At 44.8% G+C, this 24,204-nt stretch overlaps 1 protein-coding gene across 3 annotated transcripts in view; it reads left to right on the top strand.

Moving 5' to 3' along the window:
- The window catches only part of LOC115103729 (rab11 family-interacting protein 4A-like), an 85,933-nt gene that overhangs the window by 40,077 nt on the left and 21,652 nt on the right, over positions 1-24,204 (top strand). The window contains exon 1 of one of the 3 annotated variants that reach the window (XM_065006232.1): positions 8,323-8,773. The exons of the other annotated variants lie outside the window; for them this stretch is intronic. Within the exon in view, the coding sequence (XP_064862304.1) occupies positions 8,693-8,773 (81 nt within the window). The 5' untranslated portion in view covers positions 8,323-8,692. Of the gene's footprint in view, positions 1-8,322; positions 8,774-24,204 lie in introns of those variants that run through there. 3 annotated transcript variants of the gene reach the window in all.

Below are 24,204 nucleotides of genomic sequence, written 5' to 3'. Positions count from 1 at the left end.
CGCCACCGCAGACAGATGCCCACCCAGACCCTCCCCTATAGGTTCAGGTTTTGCGGCCGGAGTCCGCACCTTGGGGGGGGGGTACTGTCACGCCATGACCATAGTTTGCTTTGTATGTTTCTAAGTTTTGTTTGGTCAGGGTGTGATCTGAGTGTGCATTCTATGTTGGATGTCTAGTTTGTCTGTTTCTGTGTTTGGCCTGATATGGTTCTCAATCAGAAGCAGGTGTTAGTCGTTGTCTCTGATTGGGAACCATATTTAGGTAGCCTGTTTTGTCATTGTGGGTGATTGTCTATGTTATGATGCTTGTTAGCACAGTGTTTGATTAGCGTCACGGTTGTCACTTTGTTGTTTTGTAGTGTTCCGTTTTTTCTATTAAAATGACGAACACTTACCACGCCGCATTTTGGTCCTCCTCTCTATCTCCAGACGACATCCGTGACAAAAACAAAGTGTTGGAGAAGAAAGTAATATGTGCCATGTAAAAATGTGTGCCATGTAAAATATGTGCCATGTAAAAAAGCTAACGTTTAAGTTCCTTGCTCAGAACATGAGAACATATGAAAGTTGGTGGTTCCTTTTAATATGAGACTTCAATATTCCAAGGTAAGAGGTTTTAGGTTGTAGTTAATATAGTATTTATAGGACTATTTCTCTCTATACCATTTGGATTTCATATACCTTTGACTATTGGATGTTCTTATAGGCACTATAGTATTGCCAGTGTAACAGTATAGCTTCCGTCCCCCTCCTCGCCCCTACTTGGGCTCGAACCAGGAACACATCGACAACAGCCACACTTGAAGCATCGTTACCCATCGCGCCACAAAAGCCGCGGCCCTTGCAGCGCAAGGGGAATAACTACTCCAAATCTAAAAGCGAGTGACGTTTGAAACAGTATTAGCGCACACCCAGCTAACTAGCTAGCCATTTCACATTGGTTACACCAGCCATTAGGTTGATAAGCTTGCAGTCATAAACAGCGCTGTACTTGCGAAGAGCTGCTGGAAAAACGCACAAAAGTGCTGTTTGAATGAATGATTACGGGCCTGCTGCTGCTCAGTCAGACTGCTCTATCAAATCAGACTTAATTATAACATAATAACACACAGAAATACGAGACTTTGGTCATTAATATGATTGAATCCGGAAACTATCATTTCGAAAACAAAACGTTTATTATTTCAGTGAAATACGGAACGGTTCGGTATTTTATCTAACGGGTGGCATCCCTAAGTCTAAATATTCTTGTTACATTGCACAACCTTCAATGTATGTCATAATTATGTAAAATTCTGGCAAATTAGTTCGCAATGAGCCAGGCAAACTGTTGCATATACCCTGACTCTGTGTGCAATGAACGCAAGAGAAATGACACAATTTCACCTGGTTAATATTGCCTGCTAAACTGGATTAGTAGTTATAACTAGTGATTATGATTGATTGTTTTTTATAAGATAAGTTTAATGCTAGCTAGCAATTTACCTTGGCTTCTACTGCATTTGCGTAACAGGCAGGCTACTCATGGAGTGCAATGGTTAGAGCGTTGGACTTGTTAACTGTGCGGTTGCAAGATTGGAACCCCTGAGCTGACAAGGTGAAAATATGTCGTTCTACCCCTGAACAAGGCAGTTAACCCACAGTTCCTAGGCAGTCATTGAAAATAATAATGTGTTCTTAACTGACTTGCCTAGTTAAATAAAAATGTATAAAAAAATAAAAATAATAATAATCGGAAATCAGCGCCCAAAAATACAGATTTCCGATTGTTATGAAAACTTGAAATCGGCCCTAATTAATCGGCCATTCCGATTAACCGGTCGACCTCTACTTCATACCAACCGCTATGGTGTCCCACGACTAGATCATAGCAAGTCAAGGGAAAGTGAATGTTTGTCCCCTTGGCCTTGCACTATTATGGCCAATATCGTACAGAGAGAAAGAGGCATTGGAACATATTGTGGACTGGAGTACAGGGTCAGACAGTATACAGTTTTTTGTGTTATTTTTTATTGCTTGTGTCTGTTCCCATTCTACATGATATACTGTAATAAAGAGATCCTAACCTTTCCAACAAAGGCAGAAGAACATGTAGTGGTTATCAATACCTCCACATAACTCTTTTAATTGTGCCTTGAGGGCGCCACTAACCCAGTGGCCTGGTTTCACCATAACATAGCTGTGTACTGGGGCACTCTGGAAGTGCTGGTATCAGTCACACAGACAGAATGGGACTGGGTAACTTATCCTGTTAGCGCTAGAGAGGGGCACTGTTTTCTAGCCTAGGACTATATATCACCTATAACATCTTGCGCTGTACAGTCACAGTGGCATGGCAGTTAATAGTGATTTTACCATAGCTTTGATTTTGGGCCAAGATCCTGGTTTTTGCAGCCAACCATGTCTTCAAGCTCCGCTTGTATAGACGCTGCAGCTATTGCAGTTGTATGTTATAAGGAGGGCTGTGTGTGTGTGTGTGCTGTCGTTCTGTTGTGGGTAGAGAACAGCTGAATATTTCATGGCGAGCGGCAGCAACGGGATCTGATCGCTAGTGTGTGTGTACGACTGTGCGTGCGTCTCTCCGTTTCATTCCTCCGTAGTGTCTGCAGATAATTCCCTGAGAGAGAGATAGGCAGGGCAAATAGGACTGTGTGGAGGCTTGATTCTGCCTGCCCTGAAAACGAGAGGCACTTAACTGCTCTGAAACGCCATTTACCTTGGGAGAGGGAGGAGGTATGCAGTCTGGCCATGCAATATACATTCTAGACCATACTATAGCAATTTGGAGAGAGAGTGCAAATGTATAGGTAAATATCAAGTCAGTCGGTCACACACAATAGAGGAATATCAACTCTGTCTCTGTCTTTCTGTCCCTCTCTCCCTTTCTCCTTATTCTCTCTTCTATCTCTCTCTCTGTCTCTTTCTTTCTATCCCTCTCTCCCTTTCTCCTTATTCTCTCTCTTCTATCTCTCTCCCTGTCTCTCTTTATCCTATTTCTCCCCCTCTCTCTCTTCTCTCCCTGTCTCTCTCTGCCTCTTTCTCTCTGTCTCTCTCTCTACCTCTGCCTACGTTGTCATTTTTTCACTGTGTAAAGTGGTGCAGTAGGTGTTTGCTAATTCTCTCCATGTACTGTAGCAGATGGTGGCTTCAAAATGCTGAAAATGTTCCAGATAAGCAAAATATATACCCTGCTTTAACATTTATAGCAGCATATTTCTCTGCTTCCATCCCAAATGGCACCATATTCTATATGTAGCGCACTAGTAGTGGTCAAAAGTAGAGCACTATATAGGGCCTAGGGTGCCATTTGGAATATTCTGTCATATTCTGTTAGAGCCTAAAGAAATGTATAAGAAATGTGAGAGGGACATATGCTGTCTGTGTTCTTAATGAGTTACGATGCTCGACTGATATTATGTGGTTGTTCCAGCCTCTGTGTTCAAATGCACTTATTATGAGTCACTCTAAAGTTTCTGCAGTGTTTTGCAGTTGTTATGCATTGTCTTTTCTGGTATATATCAACTTATCCTTCTCCAGTCTATATGCCTTTTGAACCATGCATCCCACTGCTGGCTTGCCGGATTGGTCCTGTTCAGTCCCTGGATGGGAGACCATATGCTGCTGGTGTTGTAGGGCCAGTAAGAGGCACTTTCCTCTGGTCTAAAAAAACATCCCAATGCCCCAGGGCAGTGATTGGGGACATTGCCCTGTGTACGGTGCCGTCTTTCTGATGGGACGTTAAACGGGTGTTCTGACCATCTGTGGTCACTAAAGATCCCATAGCACTTATTGTAAGAGTAGGGGTGTTAACCCCGGTGTCCTGGCTAAATTCCCAAGCTGGTCCTCATACAGTGCCTTGCAAAAGTATTCATCTCCCTTGGCGTTTTTCATATTTTGTTGCATTACAGCCTGTCATTTAAATAGATTTTTATTTGGATTTCATGTAATGGACATACACAAAATAGTCCAAATTGGCAAAGTGAAATGAAAAAAATAACTGAAATGAAAATAAAACGGAAAAGGGTTGCGTGCATATGTATTCACCCCCTTTACTAATTACCTTCAGAAGTCACATAATTAGTTAAATGAAGTCCACCTGTGTGCAATCTTAGTGTCACATGTTCTGTCACATGATCTCAGTATGTATACACCTGTTCTGAAAAGCCCCAGAGTCTGCAACACCACTAAGCAAGGGGCACCACCAAGCAAGCGGCACCATGAAGACCAAGGAGTTCTCCAAACAGGTCAGGGACCTGGAGAAGTACAGATCAGGGTTGGGTTATAAAAAAATATCAGAAACTTTGAACATCCCACGTAGCACCATTAAATCCATTATTAAAAAATGGAAAGAACAGATTTTTTGGGGGGGGTGTCATTTGATTCCTATCACTTTGAAGATGCAAAATATTTTTTATTGTGAAACAAACAAGAAATAAGACAAAAAAACTGAAAACTTGAGCATGCAACTATTCACCCCCCCCCCCCCAAATACTGCACACCAGCAGAACCCCCCAAATGCAATACTTTGTAGAGCCACCTTTTGCAGCAATTACAGCTGCAAGTCTCTTGGGGTATGTCTCTATAAGCTTGGCACATCTAGCCACTGGGATTTTTGCCCATTGTTCAAGGAAAAACTGCTCCAGCTCCTACAAGTTGGATGGGTTCTGATGGTGTGAAGTAATCTTTAAGTCATACACACAGATTCTCAATTGGATTGAGGTCTAGGCTTTGACTAGGCCATTCCAAGACATTTACAGTGGGGCAAAAAAGTATTTAGTCAGCCACCAATTGTGCAAGTTCTCCCACTTAAAAAGATGAGAGAGGCCTCTAATTTTCATCATAGGTACACTTCAACTATGACAGACAAAATGAGAAAAAGAAATCCAGAAAATCACATTGTAGGATTTTTAATGAATTTATTTGCAAATTATGGTGGAAAATAAGTATTTGGTCAATAACAAAAGTTTATCTCAATACTTTGTTATATACCCTTTGTTGGCAAGGACAGAGGTGAAACGTTTTCTGTAAATCTTCACAAGGTTTTCACACACTGTTGCTGGTATTTTGGCCCATTCCTCCATGCAGATCTCCTCTAGAGCAGTGATGTTTTGGGGTTGTTGCTGGGCAACACGGACTTACAACTCCCTCCAAAGATTTTCTATGGGGTTGAGATCTCGAGACTGGCTAGGCCACTCCAGGAGCTTGAAATGCTTCTTACGAAGCCACTCCTTCGTTGCCCGGGCGGTGTTTGGGATCATTGTCATGCTGAAAGACCCAGCCACGTTTCATCTTCAATGCCCTTGCTGATGGAAGGAGGTTTTCACCCAAAATCTCACAATACATGGCCCCATTCATTCTTTCCTTTACATGGATCAGTCGTCCTGGTCCCTTTGCAGAAAAACAGCCCCAAAGCATGATGTTTCCACCCACATGCTTCACAGTAGGTATGGTGTTCTTTGGATGCAACTCAGCATTCTTTGTCCTCCAAACACGACAAGTTGAGTTTTTACCAAAAAGTTATATTTTGGTTTCATCTGACCATATGATATTCTCCCAATCTTCTTCTCACTCCCACCCCCCTCTCTCTCCCTCCTCTGTCTTGATGCTGCATAGTGAATGCTGGCAGCCTCTCAAGTCCCCACAGAACTCTGCAACATACACTATTTGTATTTATTTTTCTTTGGAAGGAATGTGTGTGTGTGTCAGCAAGACGGAGGGAGTTTGTGTGGTTGAAAAGCATGTGTGTACTGTATGTGTGTGTGATGTGATGTGCGTGTGTGATTGGAGTCACAGCATAATGCAGTACAATCATTTGCAACAAATCTCCTCTCACTTCATTCTTCCCTCTTGATTCATATTTCACCTCACTATTCCTCCGATACACAGTTCCATTCCCCTTGAGAATTGTTTAATCACTCTACTCTTCTCTCTGTGAATAACATCAAGAAATCACATTAATGCTGGATCTGAAAGTATTCCCCTCAAAGTATTACTACATGTCGCCAACTGAAATACAATACGCCAGTCTCACCCAGGTAGACCTGAATAGAATGTGAAAGGAGAAGGCCAGCCCTCTAACAAATTGGATATAAACAAATAGCTGTGGGCCAATTGGTTGACCTGTAGCCAAAGTCTTTGATTGTAAGTGAGCAAGAGAGAGAAAGAGAGAGAGCCGGGAGGGGAGCATTCCTTGCCACATAATTAGCTTTCATTTGGGTCCCCTGGCCTGGATTACCCTCTCTTTCCCTCCTTCTCTTACCCCTTCCCTTCATCCCTCTTCCCACTCTCTCCATATATGCATGTCAAGCACTTGGTGATCTAGTGTCTGTGAGGTGAAGATCTGATACATATGTCAGTTACCCCCGGAGACAGTCTTGAGTCAAAAAGACAAAGGGAGCAAAAAAGCAGATATGATGAGAGGATGTAAGGAAGAAAGAGGGAGGTAGAGGCTGAGAAGTAGAGGGAGAGTGAGAGATGGAGTAAGCTGAGAAACAAAAAGAGAGAGAAAGAAGGTGAGAGCTAGGAAGAGGTGATAGAGGGATAAATATATAGAGGAGCAGACAGAGAGAAGATAAGTGTTCTCCACCCTGAAATGCTGCAGGGTTTGGCTTGGCACGCCAGGCACGGTCACCATTGTTTAGAGCAAGATTGTCACAAAGAAACTAGGTTGGCACAGTACAGAGGGACAAGGTGTATTGTGAGTGGTTGAACGCATTCAGTTGTGCAACTGACTAGATACCCCCTTCCCTTTCCTTTCCTCCATTAACACCACAGTAATGACAACAGGCAGGTAGATGCACAAGACACCATAGTGACAACAGCATTACCACAGACAGGTGCTAGTGCTACCACAGTGAGATGCTATCTTTGGTTGAATTTTGCAACAGAAAGGCTGCTGTATAGGTAAAAGAGTCCTACGAAGTGTACCGCACTCTAAATGATAACTCTGATTCATCAAATTCCACATGCTGACTGCAAGGCACTGGGTGGTACGCACAGCCGAACACAACATTGGGTGCACACAGTCTGCCCTCCAGGACATCTACAACACCAGGTGTTGCAGGAAGGCCAAGAAGATCATCAGGGACCTGAGCCACGGCCTGTTCTCCCCGCTTCCATCACTCTGACGCGGGCAGTACTGGAGCATCATGGTGAAAACTGACTGGCCAATAGCTTCTACCCCCCCTGGGACACAGCCTGACTCTATCCTTCTACTACCCCTGCCAAAGTCAACTTACATGTTGTGAGACAGTTGGGCTCAGCAGGCTCAGACTGTGTGGGTTTAACATTAAGCTGCTGGGCCCTGGGAGAGGGGAGGTGGGGGAAGAAGTACACGGAGGAGGGGAGCTGGGGAGGTGATAATGCGAGAGGGAGGTGTTAAGGATGTAGCTGTGTTGTGGTGTTGGCCTTTTGGGATCCGCTGTTGTTGACTTAAATATACTCAAATATAAATGTATTTTATTACCTTTATTTAACTAGGCAAGTCAGTTAAGAACAAATTCTTGTTTACAATGACGGCCTAAACCAGCCAAACCAAGACAAAGCCAGGCCAATTGTGCGCCACCCAAGGGACTCCCAATCACTGCCGGTTGTGATACAGCCTGGAATCGAACCAGGGTCTGTAGGGACGCCTCAAGTATTGAGATGCAGTGCCTTATAGACCACTGCACCACTCGGGAGCCCCAGACTATCAGGAAGGGAAGGAAGGAGGAGAGAAGCCTCAGCCTTCCCCTCTCTTAGGGGTTGGGGGATCTGGGGAGGTTGGTGGGGTGGAGAGTTCATCACCAGATCTCAAAGTCCATTGTTCCAGTGGAGTGTGTGAGTGACGGAGAGTGTGTGTGTTTTGTGTGTGTGTCACTCTGTCTTTTTTAGACGTTAGTTTATTTTGCTCTTCCACTGACAGTCTGTAGCCTACCGTCTATCTCCCTCGGTCTGAAATACAATTTCTCGCCATTCACTCTTCCTCTCTCGCTCTCTCTCTCTCTCATATACCCACACAGAAGCTCAAATATGCAAACAACTTTTTATACACCTGATTGGGACACCTGACACTCTCAAATCCTCAAACCCACACAGAACTCCATCGCTCCACTTTTCAGGTTTTGAACCTGTAGATAAATGTGCCGTGTCATTGGATGAGACTGTTTGAGTGGAGATAGCATGTCACTTCCCCCCTCTAAAGCCGCTCTGTTCTATGGAAGAGAGGCAGGGCAGGGCAGGGCTCTCTCTCTCTCTCTTCTCTCTTCTCTCTTCTCTCTTCTCTCTCTCGGCCAGCTCAGCTGAAGCCAGTTGCTCAGCAACAACCCAGGGAGGAGGGGGGAGTGGCCTAATCTCAACAACTGTTGCCTGAACTGAGCTCCCTCTGTGTGAATGTGAGCCTGCCGGAGAGCGAACAACCAAATGAGTGTGTGTGAGAGAGTTGCTGCATCTCTGCATGTGTGTGAGGTAGTTGCAGTGTGTGTGAGTCGTGCTCTCACAGAGGAGCTAAACCAGCCAGCACAGTTTTAGAGGCTCTGAAAGAGCACTCTCTCCTCTCCTCCTTTTCTCCCCCTCTTTTTCTGGACGACACTGATCCAAAAGACTGCCATTTGGACTATCTAAACCCCTGCCACTTTCTGTACTGATCTGGCTTCACCTGTGTGTGTAAGAAGAAAGGCAGAGGACTTAGCCCTTGGTTTGAGGGGCGAGTTGGATGACTTCTGCAGATGAGGGCTTGGCCGGTGGAGTGTTGGGCCAGGGGGACCACCATGGCTCCCCTCAAATAATGGATGGGGTAAGAGACAGAGCCTCTTTGCTACGGGACGGGGGTAGGGAGACAGAGGGGTAGAAGGATAAGAGAGAAGGATCTGGGGCGGAGGTTAGAGGTTGGGGGATCTGGGAGTGTGGAGAGTTCAGCACCAGAGCTCAAAGTCCATTGTTCCAGTGTGAGTGACGGAGAGTGTGTGTTTTGTGTGTGTGTCTGCGTATGACCCTTTCTCTCTCTCACTCTCTTTCTGTCACTCTGTCTTTTTCAGACATTAGTTTATTTTGCTCTTTCTTCCACTGACAGTCTGTAGGCTACCGTCTATCTCTCTTAACAAAATACAATTAATCACCATTCACTCTTCATCTCTCGCCTCCCTCTCTGACCAGCCAGCCCCGGATTTCAATTAATCCCATTACAATCAGAGGAGGGGTGAACCGAGACAGCACCCAGCCACCGGCTGTACACACACACACACACACACACCCACGGAGAGAGAGAGAGAGAGAGTTTTTAAGTGTACAGTATGGGCTGAGGGTTAATGTTGTCCACTTCGACTGTGTAACTTAGCCTATGGTTCAGTGAGAAAGGAGAAGTTTATCCCACACAACAATGTGTCAAAAAAGGAAGTCTTACATTCAAGCTGTCGGAATGGATGATAGGGTTTCACGATGTTTGAGTTTCCTTGATCAGTACCTGTGACTTTGTCAATATAATTACCGACATGTTGTAATTGTGGTCTCAGTTCCACAGAAAAGAGGAAAGGTGTCTGTTTATCATACGGTAGATAGCTAGTTTCTCTCACAGTGACATGTGACATGGCTAGCCGTATCTGTTTGAATAAGACGGCTCATGTTCTGTAACAAAACATTACGTAATGAGATGTGTCCTCTTCTTCTGATAGCTGATAGGCCTAAGCTATATCATTTTGGTCCAAACCAGATCTACCTGTCTAATACTGTATTTTGATCTGGGCAGGAATAACTACACTAAACAAAAATATAAACGCAACATGTAAAGTGTTGGTCCCATGTTTCAAGAGCTGAAATAAAAGATCCCAGAAATGTTCCATATGCGCAAAAAGCTTATTTCTCCCAAATGTTGTGAACAAATTTGTTTACCTCCCTGTTAGTGAGCATTTCTCCTTTGCCAAGATAATTCATCCACCTGACAGGTGTGTCATATCAAGAAGCTGATTAAACAGCATGATTATTACACAGGTGCACCTTGTGCTGGGGACAATAAAAGGCCACTCTAAAATGTGCAGTTTTGTCACATAACACAATACCACAGATGTCTCAAGTTGAGGGAGCATGCAATTGGCATGCTGACTGCAGGAATGTCCACCAGAGCTGTTGCCAGAGAATTAAATGTTCTCTAACATAAGCCGCCTCCAACGTCGTTTTTAGAGAATTTGGCAGTAAGTCCAACCGTAGACCACGTGTGGGCGAGCGGTTTGCTGATGTCAACATTGTGAACAGATTGCCCCATGGTGGCAGTAGGGTTATGGTATGGGTATGCATAAGCTACAGACAATAAGCACAATTGCATTTAATCGATGGCAATTTGAATGCACAAAGATACCGTGACGAGATCCTGAGGCCCATTGTCATGCCATTCATCCGCTGCCATCACCTCATGTTTCAGCATGATAATGCACGGCCCCATGTCGCAAGGATCTGTACACAATTCCTGGAAGGTAAAAATGTCCCAGTTCTTCCATGGCCTGCAAACTCACCAGACATGTCACCCATTGAGCATTTTTTGGGTGTTCTGTATCGACGTGTATGACAGCATGTTCCAGTTCCTGCCAACATCCAGCAACTTTACACAGCCATTGAAGAGGAGTGGGACAACATTCCACAGGCCACAATCAACAGCCTGATCAACTCTATACAAAGGAGATGTGTCGAACTGCATGAGACAAACGGTGGTCACACCAGATACTGACTGGTTTTCTGATCCATGCCCCTACCATTTTTTAAGGTATATGTGACCAACAGATGCATATCTGTATTCCCAGTCATGTGAAATCCATAGATTAGTGTCAAATAAATGTATTCAAATTGACTGATTTCCTTATATGAACTATAACTCATTAAAATCTTTTAAATTGTTGCATGTTGCGTTTATATTTTTGATCAGTATAGATAATAGTCACGGTCATTATAGACACTGACCCAGGATGAATGGTCTATCACCACCTCAAGCTGAACCTCGGCAAGACGGAGCTGCTCTTCCTCCCGGGGAAGGACTGCCCGTTCCATGATCTCGCCATCACGGTTGACAATTCCATTGTGTCCTCCTCCCAGAGCGCTAAGAACCTTGGCGTGATCCTGGACAACACCCTGTCGTTCTCAACTAACATCAAGGCGGTGGCCCGTTCTTGTAGGTTCATGCTCTACAACATCCGCAGAGTACGACCCTGCCTCACACAGGAAGCAGCGCAGGTCCTAATCCAGGCACTTGTCATCTCCCGTCTGGATTACTGCAACTCACTGTTGGCTGGGCTCCCTGCCTGTGCCATTAAACCCCTACAACTCATCCAGAACGCCGCAGCCCGTCTGGTGTTCAACCTTCCCAAGTTCTCTCACGTCACCCCGCTCCTCCGCTCTCTCCACTGGCTTCCAGTTGAAGCTCGCATCCGCTACAAGACCATGGTGCTTGCCTACGGAGCTGTGAGGGGAACGGCACCTCAGTACCTCCAGGCTCTGATCAGGCCCTACACCCAAACAAGGGCACTGCGTTCATCCACCTCTGGCCTGCTCGCCTCCCTACCACTGAGGAAGTACAGTTCCCGCGCAGCCCAGTCAAAACTGTTCGCTGCTCTGGCCCCCCAATGGTGGAACAAACTCCCTCACGACGCCAGGACAGCGGAGTCAATCACCACCTTCCGGAGACACCTGAAACCCCACCTCTTTCAGGAATACCTAGGATAGGATAAAGTAATCCTTCTCACCCCCCCCCTTAAAAGATTTAGATGCACTATTGTAAAGTGGCTGTTCCACTGGATGTCTTAAGGTGAACGCACCAATTTGTAAGTCGCTCTGGATAAGAGCGTCTGCTAAATGACTTAAATGTAAATGTAAAATGTCTATAATCCACTCAAAACAATAATTCCTCTTGAACTTTAAACAGTTCATATTTGTATGTGTATGTGTGTGTGCTTGCATGCGTTTTTGTGTCCGTAAGTGTGTCTACTGGTGGGGGTCGTTCTAACGGCTGAGAGCTGAATGTGTTACCAGGCTGATAGAAGGGAGCTGAGAGGGGCTGGGTCATTGATACCTGCTGTGTGTTAGTGCTGTCCTATTAAATACTATTAAATGATGTAAGCCACACTTCCCTTAGATGTAGAGGAGAGTCTGGATAGTATGGAGAACTAGCCAATACTGACAGAAGGTAACACACTCTCTCCACAGAAAAACAATGGACTTTATTATCTAAAGTTCAGGGCACCAAAGTAATATTATATTAAAGACATGGCACCTCTCCATCACTTTCCACTCTCCATTCCAAGGGCATTTTTAGCACGGCTTTTCTGAACCCTGATATGGCCTGTCTCCATTATGGCGTCTATATCAGGGCTTTATTCTGGTAGTCGGGGTTGGTTTTGTTTTGATATGAAACAACTGCCTCTAACTGGTTTGTTTGAACATGACCAGGGCCCAGTTGCTCAACACTTGTTGCTCAATGTCAACAGGTTTAACACCATGAGGACAAATGGATGGCCAGCATGTTGATGACACTGTAATATGACTCCTAGGGCACTGATACCGATACTAGGGAATATTACACAGACTACATTGGCTCTCTCACCCTCTCTTTATCTGTCTTGAGTATGCGTTCCTGAACTACTCTGTCAGATAGTCAGGATGACCGACCCATACCAAGGATACCTTTTATCTATCTGACACGCATGCACGCACGCACGCACGCATGCACGCACACACACACACACACACATACAGTACACACACAAAATAAAACACACACACATACACATACCCTACTCAACATAACCCCTGAAACTCCCCAGTATAAAACTTGAAATCTCACACCCCGGCCCAATCTTAGTCCTGCCTTGAGGAAAGAAAAAACAGCTGAGGGAAATGTCACCACAGGGCCGTCCAGCCCGTGTGGCACAGAGACACAAACGCATGTTTGTTCCCACCTGGCTCTTCAGGGAACAGGTAGCTGATTAGGTTACTAGGAATGTTCTCCAGGACAAAGGAATGGAGAACATTTTTTACTGGGAAACCCAATACAGCCAATTGGGTTGATACAGGGATACAGGGACACTCTGGAAACACAGGACAGGAAACACTCTGGGGTGGGTATGGGTGTGTGAAATGGGTCCTTCCTATCGTCGAAGATAAAGCGTGTGTTTGTTTGAAACACACACCCTGAAAACGTGACAGATCAATGGCACATAATGAATGGTGGTTTGGAGAAGCTGAGTCCACAGAGAGACTCGAGGACCTACTACTGTACAGGTGTCCTAGAACAAGTATACAGGAGCAGCTGTCAGTTATGAGGTTGTGTGTATGAGGGTATGTGTCCATTTCTAAGTGTTTGTGTTTGTGTGTGTCTATAGTTTATGTGTCAGCACGTGCCTCACGCATTTCTGTTTGTGTCTGTGTGTGTCTCAGTAGCCGAAACCTGAAGTGCTTATAGAGACTTCTAGTGATTACTTTACAGAATGTTGCTGGATTATGAGTCATCAGTTCCTGTTCTCTTCTGACTCTCAGGTTTTTTTTTACTCCGTCTGTGACTGTGTGGGCTGAGAGTCTCTCCATTGCTGCAAGAGGTTGAATCATAAAGACCCAAAACACACACATAGGAAACACTGGAAATAACCTCAGCTGTACTCAGAGAAGGAAACATACTGACTAAGTCGCTCTGGATAAGAGCGTCTGCTAAATGACTTAAATGTAAATGTTAAATGTAAACGGTTAACACATAGGCCTACTGGTAAAGGACAGTAAAATAGACTTAAAAAGCAATATTGTTCAGTGACTGCACAGGTAGACTCCATTGTGTTGGAGAGAGCACTTGAATCAAATGCCAGCTGCTGAGTTAGAGTGTAAGACAGAGATAAAGAGACTGAAAAGCGCTCTGCATTGCGTCAACAGTATGAGATTTGGTTCTTATCTTCGCAAGCACAGTCAGAGAAACACCAGCAAAGCCACAGTATGCCTCTCTCTCTCTCTCTCTTTCCTTCACTGTCTCTCACTCTCCCAGTCTATCTTTTTTTCCCTCCCTCTTGGTCTCTCTCTCTCTCCCCCACTCCTGTTTCTGCTGACACACAAAATTGAATTTTGCCAGTCAATGTCTGTCCCAGTGGGTGGCTGCTCATACCTGCTGCTCTCTCTCGCTCTCTTTCTCTCGCTCTCTTTCTCTCGCTCTCGCTCTCTCGCTCTCGCTCTCTCGCTAGCTTTCTCTCGCTTTCGCTCTCTCCGTCCCTCATCTCTCCAACATACCCAATATCCATAAAAGATCATCCAGACTTTAATCCAAGGAATAATTATCCAGACTATCTGAATATTTCCCATCTCTGGACCACGGGAGAGAGAGATGCAGATGGTGGGAAAATGATAGGAGCCAGGCTAGAATACATGGTATAGCTAAATGATCCTTTCAGATTTCCCATGCGGAAGTTGAAAGGAGGTAATACGACGCATGTCTCGTTCTGTCTCATTCTCTTAGGCTAAGTAGAAGGAGAAGAGAGAGTGGAAACATTGCCAGTGGAAAACTTGTCCTTAGGCGTTAAGTATAGTATAGTATAGCATATATACCTTGTTGTTATGGTGAGATGTTGGCCTGCATCATGCTCACTGTTCAGTCATGATGAAGCAGCTTCTTAAACCATCTCCCATCCTCTTCCTTCTTCCTCAGTCAATAGTAGTGTGAACTGCATGGTTATCCAGATGATTGCCTACTGGACCTGGGCTGCAGATCAATGACATGTCCAGCGCTCAAATGTTAGTGACCTTCAGCACCACATAGGATCAGAGAGGGAGTAGTCCATTTTATTCATTAGTCTTAGGAACAGTGTTGTCTCCACTTAAAAGGAACTTAGTCCTGGGAAAGAGGTAGTTGTCGATCAGAGGTGTTTTAAGGCTTTTCCAATATTGTTAATGTTACATGACATTTGCGAGAGAATTAGAGTGAGAGAGAAAGATGTGTGAAAGTGGAGGCTACAACTTTCTGTTTGAGCAGGATGAATGTAGCCCAAATTCATCCCATGTGTGTGTTAACATATTAATGTTATCTCGCCATACTCTGAACAAATGGTGCTTTAAAATGGAAATGTCTCTTTTCCACTAACTTGCTGAATTTTTCCAAACTATTATCAATGTTTTGTTCCAAGGTTTGTGTGCCAGCATGCTGTAAATATCTTGGACATGTTTGACGTATTTGCATGAATATCATTGAATATCATGCTGCATTATACTGGGAACTAAAGTTGAGATGATTCAGAAGTGTTATAAAGGTGTACTTTACTGTTGTATAACACATACATATACAGTGCAGGTGTACTATCTTAATTGATCACTGTTGTGAGAGCGGGAAATGCAAGTTGTAGTGTATTCAAGTTTTAAGAAGGCGTCTAAAGTTAGTAATTTCCACTTTAACATGTCAGACTTGACTTATCCAAACAAAAAATGTGTCAACCCCTAAACACATGTCCATTAATTGTAACCATCCGGTTCTTGGTCACTCCCCAATTGCTCAGTTTTGCCAGACGGCCAGCTCTAAGAATTGTCTTGGTGGTTCTAAACTTCTTCCGTTTAAGAATGATGGAGTCCACTGTGTTCTTGGGGACCTTCAATGCTGCAGACATTTTTGGTACCCTTCCCCACATCTGTGCCCCGATACAAACCTGTCTCAGAGATCTACGGACAATTCCTTCGACCTCATGGCTTGGTTTTTGCTCGGACATGCACTGTCAACTGTGGGACATTACATAGACAGGTGTGTGCCTTTCCAAATCATGTCCAATCAATTGAATTTACCACAGGTGGTCTCCAATCAACTTGTCGAAACATATCAAGGATGATCTATGGAAACAGGATGCAACTGAACTCAATTTTGAGTCTCATATGAAAAAGGGTCTGAATACTTATGTAAATAAGGTATTTCTGTTTTTTATTTTTAATGTATTTGCTAACATTTCTAATAACCTGTTTTCGCTTTGTCATTATGGGGTATTGGGTTTAGATTGATGAGGATTTGTATTTATGTCATCTGTTTTAGAATAAGGCTGTGACGTAACGAAATGTGTGAAAAAGTCAAGGGGTCTGAATATTTCTGAATGCACTCTACGTATAAAATTTGTAAAACAGTATGTAAACATTATTAAAGTGACTACTGTTCCATTATTAAAGTGACCAGTGACTCCGTGTCCATGTTCATAGGGCAGCAGCCTCTAAGGTGCAGGGTTGAGTAACCGGGTGGTAGCCGGCTAGTGATGGCTATTTAACAATCTGATGGCCTTGAGATAGAAGCTATTTTTCAGTCTCTTGGTCCCAGCTTTCATGCACCTGTACTGACCTCGCATTCTGGATGATAGCGGGATGAACAGGCCGTGGCTCGGGTGGTTGATGTCCTTGATGATCTTTTTGGTCTTCCTATGACATCAAGTGCTGTTGGAGTCCTTGAGGGCAGGCGGTATGTTGGGCACACCGCACCACCCTCTGGAGAGCCCTGCGGTGCAGTTGCCGTACCAGGCGGTACAGGATGCTCTCAATTGTGCATAATGTGCTCCAGCAACTTAGACTATCCCTAGTGACCTGTATTGTTCAAACTAGAACCCATAACAAATGTATGATGAATGTTTTGTCTTTTTGCGTTTCACCATGTCCAACACCAGTCATTACCCAAGAGCTAGTATGGCATCCATATTACACAGTACTCTATAGTTATTACAATTACACCATAGTCATACTGTAGTAAGAGGAGCGTCAACACGACAGGAAGCTTGTCTTCAGATTCCCCTCCCTCTAAGTTTCTGTTGGCCAGATGGAACTTAGGGAATCGTGAGTCTTAGTCATTCCCATGGTTGGTGAAGCTGGTGTCAAGCCTCATGCCTCAATTATAAATTTAATCTTTCATCCTCCCACTCTATCTCAGTTTTTCCCCCTTCTCTCTCTCTCTTTCTCTCTCTATTTCTTTCTACATCCTCCCACTCTATCTCAGTTTTTTCCCATTCTCTTTCTCTCTCTCTCTCTTTCTCTCTCTCTATTCCTTTCTTTTCTTTCTCCACGTTGGTTCAACGTCATTTCATTGTGTGGGCCCAGTGGGATATCATGTGTGAAAGTAGTCGCTACATCTGCCCAAGTCTGTTTGAGCCAGATGAATCTAGTCTAGATTCATCCCATATGTGTATTAATATATTAATGTTATCTAAAAATACTCTGAACAGATGGTGCTTTAAAATGTAAATGTAATTTTCCCACTAACATCAACTTGCTGACGTGACCAAACTATATTCATCAGTGTTTTTCCAAGAAAAACTCTGGAGGTTTGTGTGACAACATGTTGGAAATAGCATAGAAGTGTTTGCATGTATTTGCATGAGTATAATTTGACTGTGGGTCCAGCTAAGAATATGTGGATGCTAATGTTCTTGCGTAACTGATGAACTGATATTAGTACAGGAACTAATATCATACATTAAGTTAGTTGAGATGGATTCCGTAATGTTTTACAGATATACTGTTGAATATCACAAACACACCTTGTACATGCACTGTAGATGCTTGTTGCTTAGTGGTAATTGTTGTTAAGGTGCTCCAGCAAGTGTGTCTGCCCAGCAACTTTATTGTTCAAACTTGAAGCCATAACAAATTAATGATGTATGTTTTTTGTTTTGCATTTCACCATGCCCGATACCACCCACAGCATTACCCAAGAGCTATGTATGACACACCATATTACCACACAGTGTAGGTTAAACATCCCACGGTCATTAGACTGACACCCTATTTCCCCTTCCTCCCTCCCTCTAAGTTTCTGTTCATTGTCTAAGTTAATCCCATGGCTGGTGAAGCTGGTGTCAAGCCTCATGCCTCTATCTCAGTTTCTCCCCCCTTCTCTCTGACTCTCTCTCCCTCTTTCTCTCATCCCTCTCTGTGATCTCTCCACTCTGTTCTCCCTCAGTGGGTGTGTTACTGGAGGGGAAGAGCAGTTCCTTTCTTTCTCTCCTCTTCCTTTCTCTCTCCCTGTCTTTTCCCTCTCTCATGTCCTCTCCTCTAGTGCGCTGGATGTGAATAATAGATGGCTCTACTGATCCTCCTCTCAGAGATCCATGCTGTTCTCTCTCTCTCTCTCTCTCTCTCTCTCTCTCTCTCTCTCTCTCTCGCAGCACACAAACCCAATGTCTGCAGGAGCACCTTCTGGTTAATAGTAATGATTTGGCATGACTGTATCTAGCGCTTCTCTGCTGTCCAAAGCACTTTATATTGTAACTCAGTGCTTGCACCACCGATGTTGAGCCATTTCTCATTCTCTCTTTTTGTGCAGTGCTATCACCCACCTGGCAATCATCTCTCAGTAACTCTCATTTTCCTCTACCTGTGAAATGACAGCAACTGACACTGACCTCACTTTAGTACCTATTGTCCCTGTGACACACAATCCCACGTCTGTAGGAGCCTCTAGTGTTTTTATATTAGTGTAGATAAAGAAAAGGGGATGAGGAGAGGAAGACATCTTTAGACTATTGATATGCATCCCTTGAAATATAATTGCTTTCATGTCTGTAGGGTAGATGGAGGTGAGGAGACGAGGACAGGAAGACAGCGTAGACTATTGAGAAGCGTCCTTCTGAATTATCCTTTAGTCTTTAGACACAAACACAGCATTGCATCGCCCAGAGCTGGAGCCGCTCTACTCTACTGTGTGTAGCAGAGCATCAATAACAGTGATTTTACTGATGGGCTTTTCCCTCTCCGATGAGTGAGCAGGCCATGATGAGCCTAATAAAGACGTCCGGCAGGCTGGGTCGGCCGATGACTGAGGGTGTGAGGAGAAGGAGAAATGAGAGAGAGGAGAGGAGAAATGGGAGAGAGAGGAGAGATGGGATAGAGGAGAGGAGAGATGGGAGAGGAGAGATGGGAGAGAGGAGAGATGGAAGACTTACAGTGGGGCAAAAAAGTATTTAGTCAGCCACCAATTGTGCAAGTTCTCCCACTTAAAAATATGAGAGAGGCCTGTAATTTTCATCATAGGTACACTTCAACTATGACAGACAAAATTAGAAAGCAAAATCCAGAAAATCACATTGTAGGATTTTTTATTTATTTATTTGCAAATTATGGTGGAAAATAAGTATTATGCCTGGTGGCATACCAAGGACTCTTTGGTAATAGAAAAGCCTTCTTCTACTCCATCACCTCTCCCCTCTCCCTCTCTTCACACCTTCCAGACCCTGATCTCACTTGGGATGTGTGGAAGTGGAGGAAGAGAGAGAGGGAGAGGGTGGAATGAGTGATGGCCTGGATATAAGGAAACCAGGCCAGAACCCCTGGGTCTCTCTCAGGTGGTTGGGGGCTTCCCATCTCCCACGTAATCGTTGATTGTAAGTTAGAGAGAGAGAAAGAGATTGAGAAAGAGTGAGAAAGAGACCAGAGAGAGAGAAAGACATTGAGCGAGAGAGATTGAGAGAGAGAGGGAGAGGGAGAGGACTCTAGTTGGAAGAGGCAGAAGGGGCATATAGCAGGAGACAGTGATCAAGTGTACACTACCCCCAGCTCATAAAGCCTGTGCTAACATGGCATCATAAAGAAGAGTGCAACCCCCTCTGGCATTCAAGGCAACACCCAGTGGCTGCTCTGCGGCCATTTGGCTCATTTGGCAACCTCCACAGACATCTATATATAAGGCTCTGACAGCATCCTGGTGCACTTTTGGGAACACAACAAGAACATAGAGATGTGTACTGTAGGTATCCTAGGGGTATGTGCCAAATGACTCCCATATAGTGTACTACATAGGGAACAAGGTGCCATTTGAGACGCAGCCTAGATATTCAGTTGTTATGGCCGCCAGGCTTTCCAGGATCAGTGTGTTTGTTGCGCGAGGATCAGGTAGAGAAGCTGTTATTGCCCTTCCTTGACCTGCCCGCTTCCCACACGCACACACTTCTGCACGCACACAAACACACACGCGCTTACGCACACACACGTACGCACACCAACGCAGACACACATGCCAACACAACTTAATTGGTGGCATTAGGACATAGTTAGAGAATAGAAAATAAGCCTTTTTACACTCCATCACCTCATCCCCTCTACATCTCCTCACACCCTCCAGCCCCTGACGTCACCTGGGATGTGTGGAAGCGTGTTGGCCTGGATATAAGAAAATCAGACCAGAGCCCCTGGGTCTCGGTCTCTCCTGGGTCTTGATCTCTCAGGTTGTTGGGGGCTTCCCATCTCTCACTTGATTTTGAATGGGAAACCAGAAAGAGAGAGCGAGAGGGAGAGTTATAGAGAGAAAGAGGGAGAGAGTTAGAGAGACAGAGAACTCCAGTAAGTGATCCAGAGCTATCAATGTTAGAGAAGAGCAAGAATGGGCATATCCTGGGAGGTGGTGATCAACTGTACACTCTCTGATGCTCATAAATCTTGTACTAACATGGCACATGGCATTATTAAAGCAGAGTGCAACACCCTCTGGCATTCAAGTATTCACTGGCTGCTGTGAGGTCATTTGGCAACCTCCACAGACTGTATATATATGGCTCTGACAGCATCCTGGTGCACTTTTGGGAACACAGTGATGTGTTAGCCCGAGGTAGCCTAGGTATTCAGCTGTTATGGCCGGCAGGCTTTTCAGGAGTAGTTTGTTGTGCAAGGATCCGGTAGAGAAGCCGGTCTCCATACACACACTGCTACACACACACACACACACACACACACACAACTCCACCCCCTCGGCCCCTCCCATTGATCACCCTGTTCCCACTGTTGTCAGAAAGGCTAAGGAGTGACTGGAGGAGTGCCAGCTGAACCCTGTCCAAAACAAACCACTACCCCATCCTTCTCTACCCTGTCTCTTCTGACCTAAGCTACCAACTGCTTACTGGCATAAAGGCATTCACCCACCCTGACCAAACTGTCCCAGTCTCTATTGTACTGGACTACCAGTGCTGGGGTGGCGCTGTCTGGCTGTCGGTGTTTGTGTGTGTGTGCGTGCGTGTTTGTGTGAGTAAGTGAGTGAGTGTATATGTGTGTGTGAGTGCGTGTGTGCAGAAGGTGTGTGTGTGCCTTCATTTTGTTTGTCTGTCTTTTTGTCCGTCCATCTGCCCTCAACTGAACTTGAATTCAGACTTAATGGAGGCCCTGTCTGAGTCTCATGTCTTGAGGGAGAAGACCTTTGGAAGTCGCTCAACTTCTGCACACTGAACTGTACTTTAACCAGATCCTACGCTGTACACACTGGCTATGCAAAACGGCTTCCTCACGCCCAAATAGTTCTTCAGCCACAGGTGTCAATTCGGGTTAATCAACTCCATTCACCTAAAATCGTACCAATTCTTTCTACAGTGTGTTTTTCTTTGTGCGTTTTCTGTAAGGAATTTACACTCTTCACTCTGCCTCCACTACTGCTACTTTTTTCTTGCAGTGTAATATTTCCATCCCGAGAGGTGCAATGGGGCCTAGGTTATTGCCTCTACCCCATGCTGGGTGGCATTCCATGGGACATGGAGATGTGAAGATCCCCTCCTGGTCCTCTATGGAATACTAAACAGGCTCTTTCTCCTTGTATTGTCCCTGGCCCTCCCTGCCTCAGGGTCCCTGCTGCTGTCCCTTAATCCTACAGACAGAGTGTGTGTGTGTGTGTGTGTGTGTGTGTGTGTGTGTGTGCGCGATCGAAGGGCAGGTAAGTGTGTTTGTGTGTTTATGTGCGATCAAGGGTTGGGTGTGTGTTCTGGGAGGCAGACATGCTCCAACAGCGCTTTAGTGAATTTAGGAATAGTGCTTTTGGCTTCCAGCCCTGAGTTTTCGTCCGTTAGCAGTTCAACCAGTATTGAGAGAGAGAGAGATCAGTTAGAGGTGACAGCCCTTAAGTGATATTGCCTTTACTATTCTCTAAAGCTGTCTAATGCTCTGTGTAGGATGTATCTGTGTGTAATTGGGCTGCCCTCTGTACATCCCTCTTTCTCGTCTCTCTCTCACTCTCACTCGTCTCTCTCACTCCCTCGTCTCTCTCACTCACTCTCTCTCTCTCCCTCCCTCCCTCCTACTTCTCAGGCATGTAGAGATAAAGTAAGGTTCTTCTATTAGCATTAAACTGGATTAGAGCTGTTGGAGCGACACTGAATGAATGACAAGTGTCTCATGATCATTAACCCCCCACCTCAATACCGCCCGTGACCTCTGGGTCTTCTCACAGTGACGGGTTCCACTAGCCTAATTGAAATTCCTTTAGTGTTTCACTTACGACCTTGTTTGAGTTAAGACCACATTTGAGCACTTGTTCTAGCCCTTGCATTTTAGGTTTTGTGCTCACTGATCACTGATCACCCAACATGTTTTGACCTTTACTGAAAGCCTAAGAATGTATCTGTCAGTGTTTCACGCTATCAATGTTTTGACTGGTGATGTTAATAAGGCTGACAGTACTATTTGCGTTGTCCTGTCGTCTGCACAAAGATGTGTGTGCGCTTTCCAGATAGCGAGTGTGTACGTGCGTGTGTGTGTGTTCTGGGAGGCAGACAGGCTCCAACAGAGCTCTAGTGATGTTAGGAATTAAATAAATATAACCTTTATTTAAGTAGGCAAGTCAGTTAAGAACAAATTATTATTTACAATGACGGCCTACCCCGACCAAACCCTATGGGACTCCCAATCACGGCTGGATGTGATGCAGCCTGGATTTGAACCAGGAACACCTCTTGCACTGAGATTCGGTGCCTTGGACGGCTGCACCACTCAGGAGCCCAACAGGGAGAGAGAGAGAATTATGCCTTTATTAGCCTCTAATGCTCAGTGTGGGATGATATACATGTGTGTTATTGGTCTGCCCTCTGTACCTCTCTCTCTATCTCCCTCTCCCCCTCTCGTTCTCCCCTCCTCTCTCTCTCTCTCCATCTCCCCTCTTTCTCCCTCCCTCTTCCTACCCAACCTCTCTCTCACCCCCTCCCTCCATCCCTCTCCCTCCCTCCCTCCCTCTCCCTCTCCCCCTCTTTCTCCCTCCCTCTTCCTACCCAACCTCTCTCTCACCCCCTCTCTCCCTCCCTCCCTCCCTCTCCCTACCCTCCTCTCTCTCCCTCCCTCCCTCTCCCTACCCTCCACCTCTCTCACTCCCTCCCTCTCCCTACCCAACCTCTCTCTCACCCCCCTCTCTCCCTCCCTCTCCCTTACCCTCCTCTCTCTCTAACTCCCTCCTACTTCTCAGGAATGTAGAAATATAGTAATGTTCCTCTATTATAGAGAACGATTGATACCGATTTTTTTAGGGCCGATATTGATTTTTTTGGAGTCAAGGAGTCCGATGGCCGATATTTTAGGCCGATATTTTAGACCGATATTCAATCAAATTACATTTAAAAATGTTGTTGACAAAATGTCCCAGAGATAGCCGTGTATGCAGTAATGCATACATTTTAAAGTCAAACAATACATTTGAATTTGTTTTTACCAATCTAACTACATAACAGCATAATGGTAATAATTGTATTCGAATGGTAAATCTCTTGATAAACTGGGCACATTAAGAAGGCATTGGCCTACTCACAATACCGGTGAATGCATATTCAATAGGATTGTGTGCATGCATTGAGTTATTGAGCTTGTTTTGGCTGATCAGTGGAGTCTATGGTGCTACAGATGACAATCTGTTTGTCTTCCATTTGGGACTTATATTAGCATACTGATCAACAACATTTGCGTTGAAGCATCACTCGATTGCGGCTGGTCAGATCAGTACACCTGTAAATAGCTAACGTTACGCTTCGAACACATAGAGTGGATGCGCAAAATAGCACGCATAATTAGCTGGATATACATGCAACAAAAGTTCAACATTCACCCTCTGCTACCATTTCTGTCAAGCCGTTTATGCACACAGTTTGACGCATACGTTCGATAAATCCAATGTATGCATCACACCGAACGCACTGCAAAGCAATGCTGCAAGGCAAACGCAGCGTTTCATTGGAAATGAATGTAATTCTGGTGTACCAAAATGCAAAACACTGTCGGTGTGGTCAAAGCGTTACTCCGCAAGTCAGATATGGCTCGTTGCTGAAAAAGGGTGCATGTTCAAAATGATAACCAGCTAACGTTAGCTAGCTAGGTTGGCTATTAGCTCCTATCTGATATCTTAGCACCTTGTTTATCTAGCCAGCTAGCTAGCATAGTAGCTAATATAACAACACAGATGAAATGGTTAGTTTTCGTAATATTTGCTAAAAGGTCACATAGCTATCTACTTAGCTTATATTACAT

This window comes from Oncorhynchus nerka, linkage group LG21, assembly GCF_034236695.1.
Source record: "Oncorhynchus nerka isolate Pitt River linkage group LG21, Oner_Uvic_2.0, whole genome shotgun sequence".
NCBI classification, from domain to species: Eukaryota; Metazoa; Chordata; class Actinopteri; order Salmoniformes; family Salmonidae; genus Oncorhynchus; species Oncorhynchus nerka.
The sequence above is the reverse complement of the archived record's forward strand: the minus strand, read 5'-3'. Positions and strand labels throughout refer to the sequence as shown.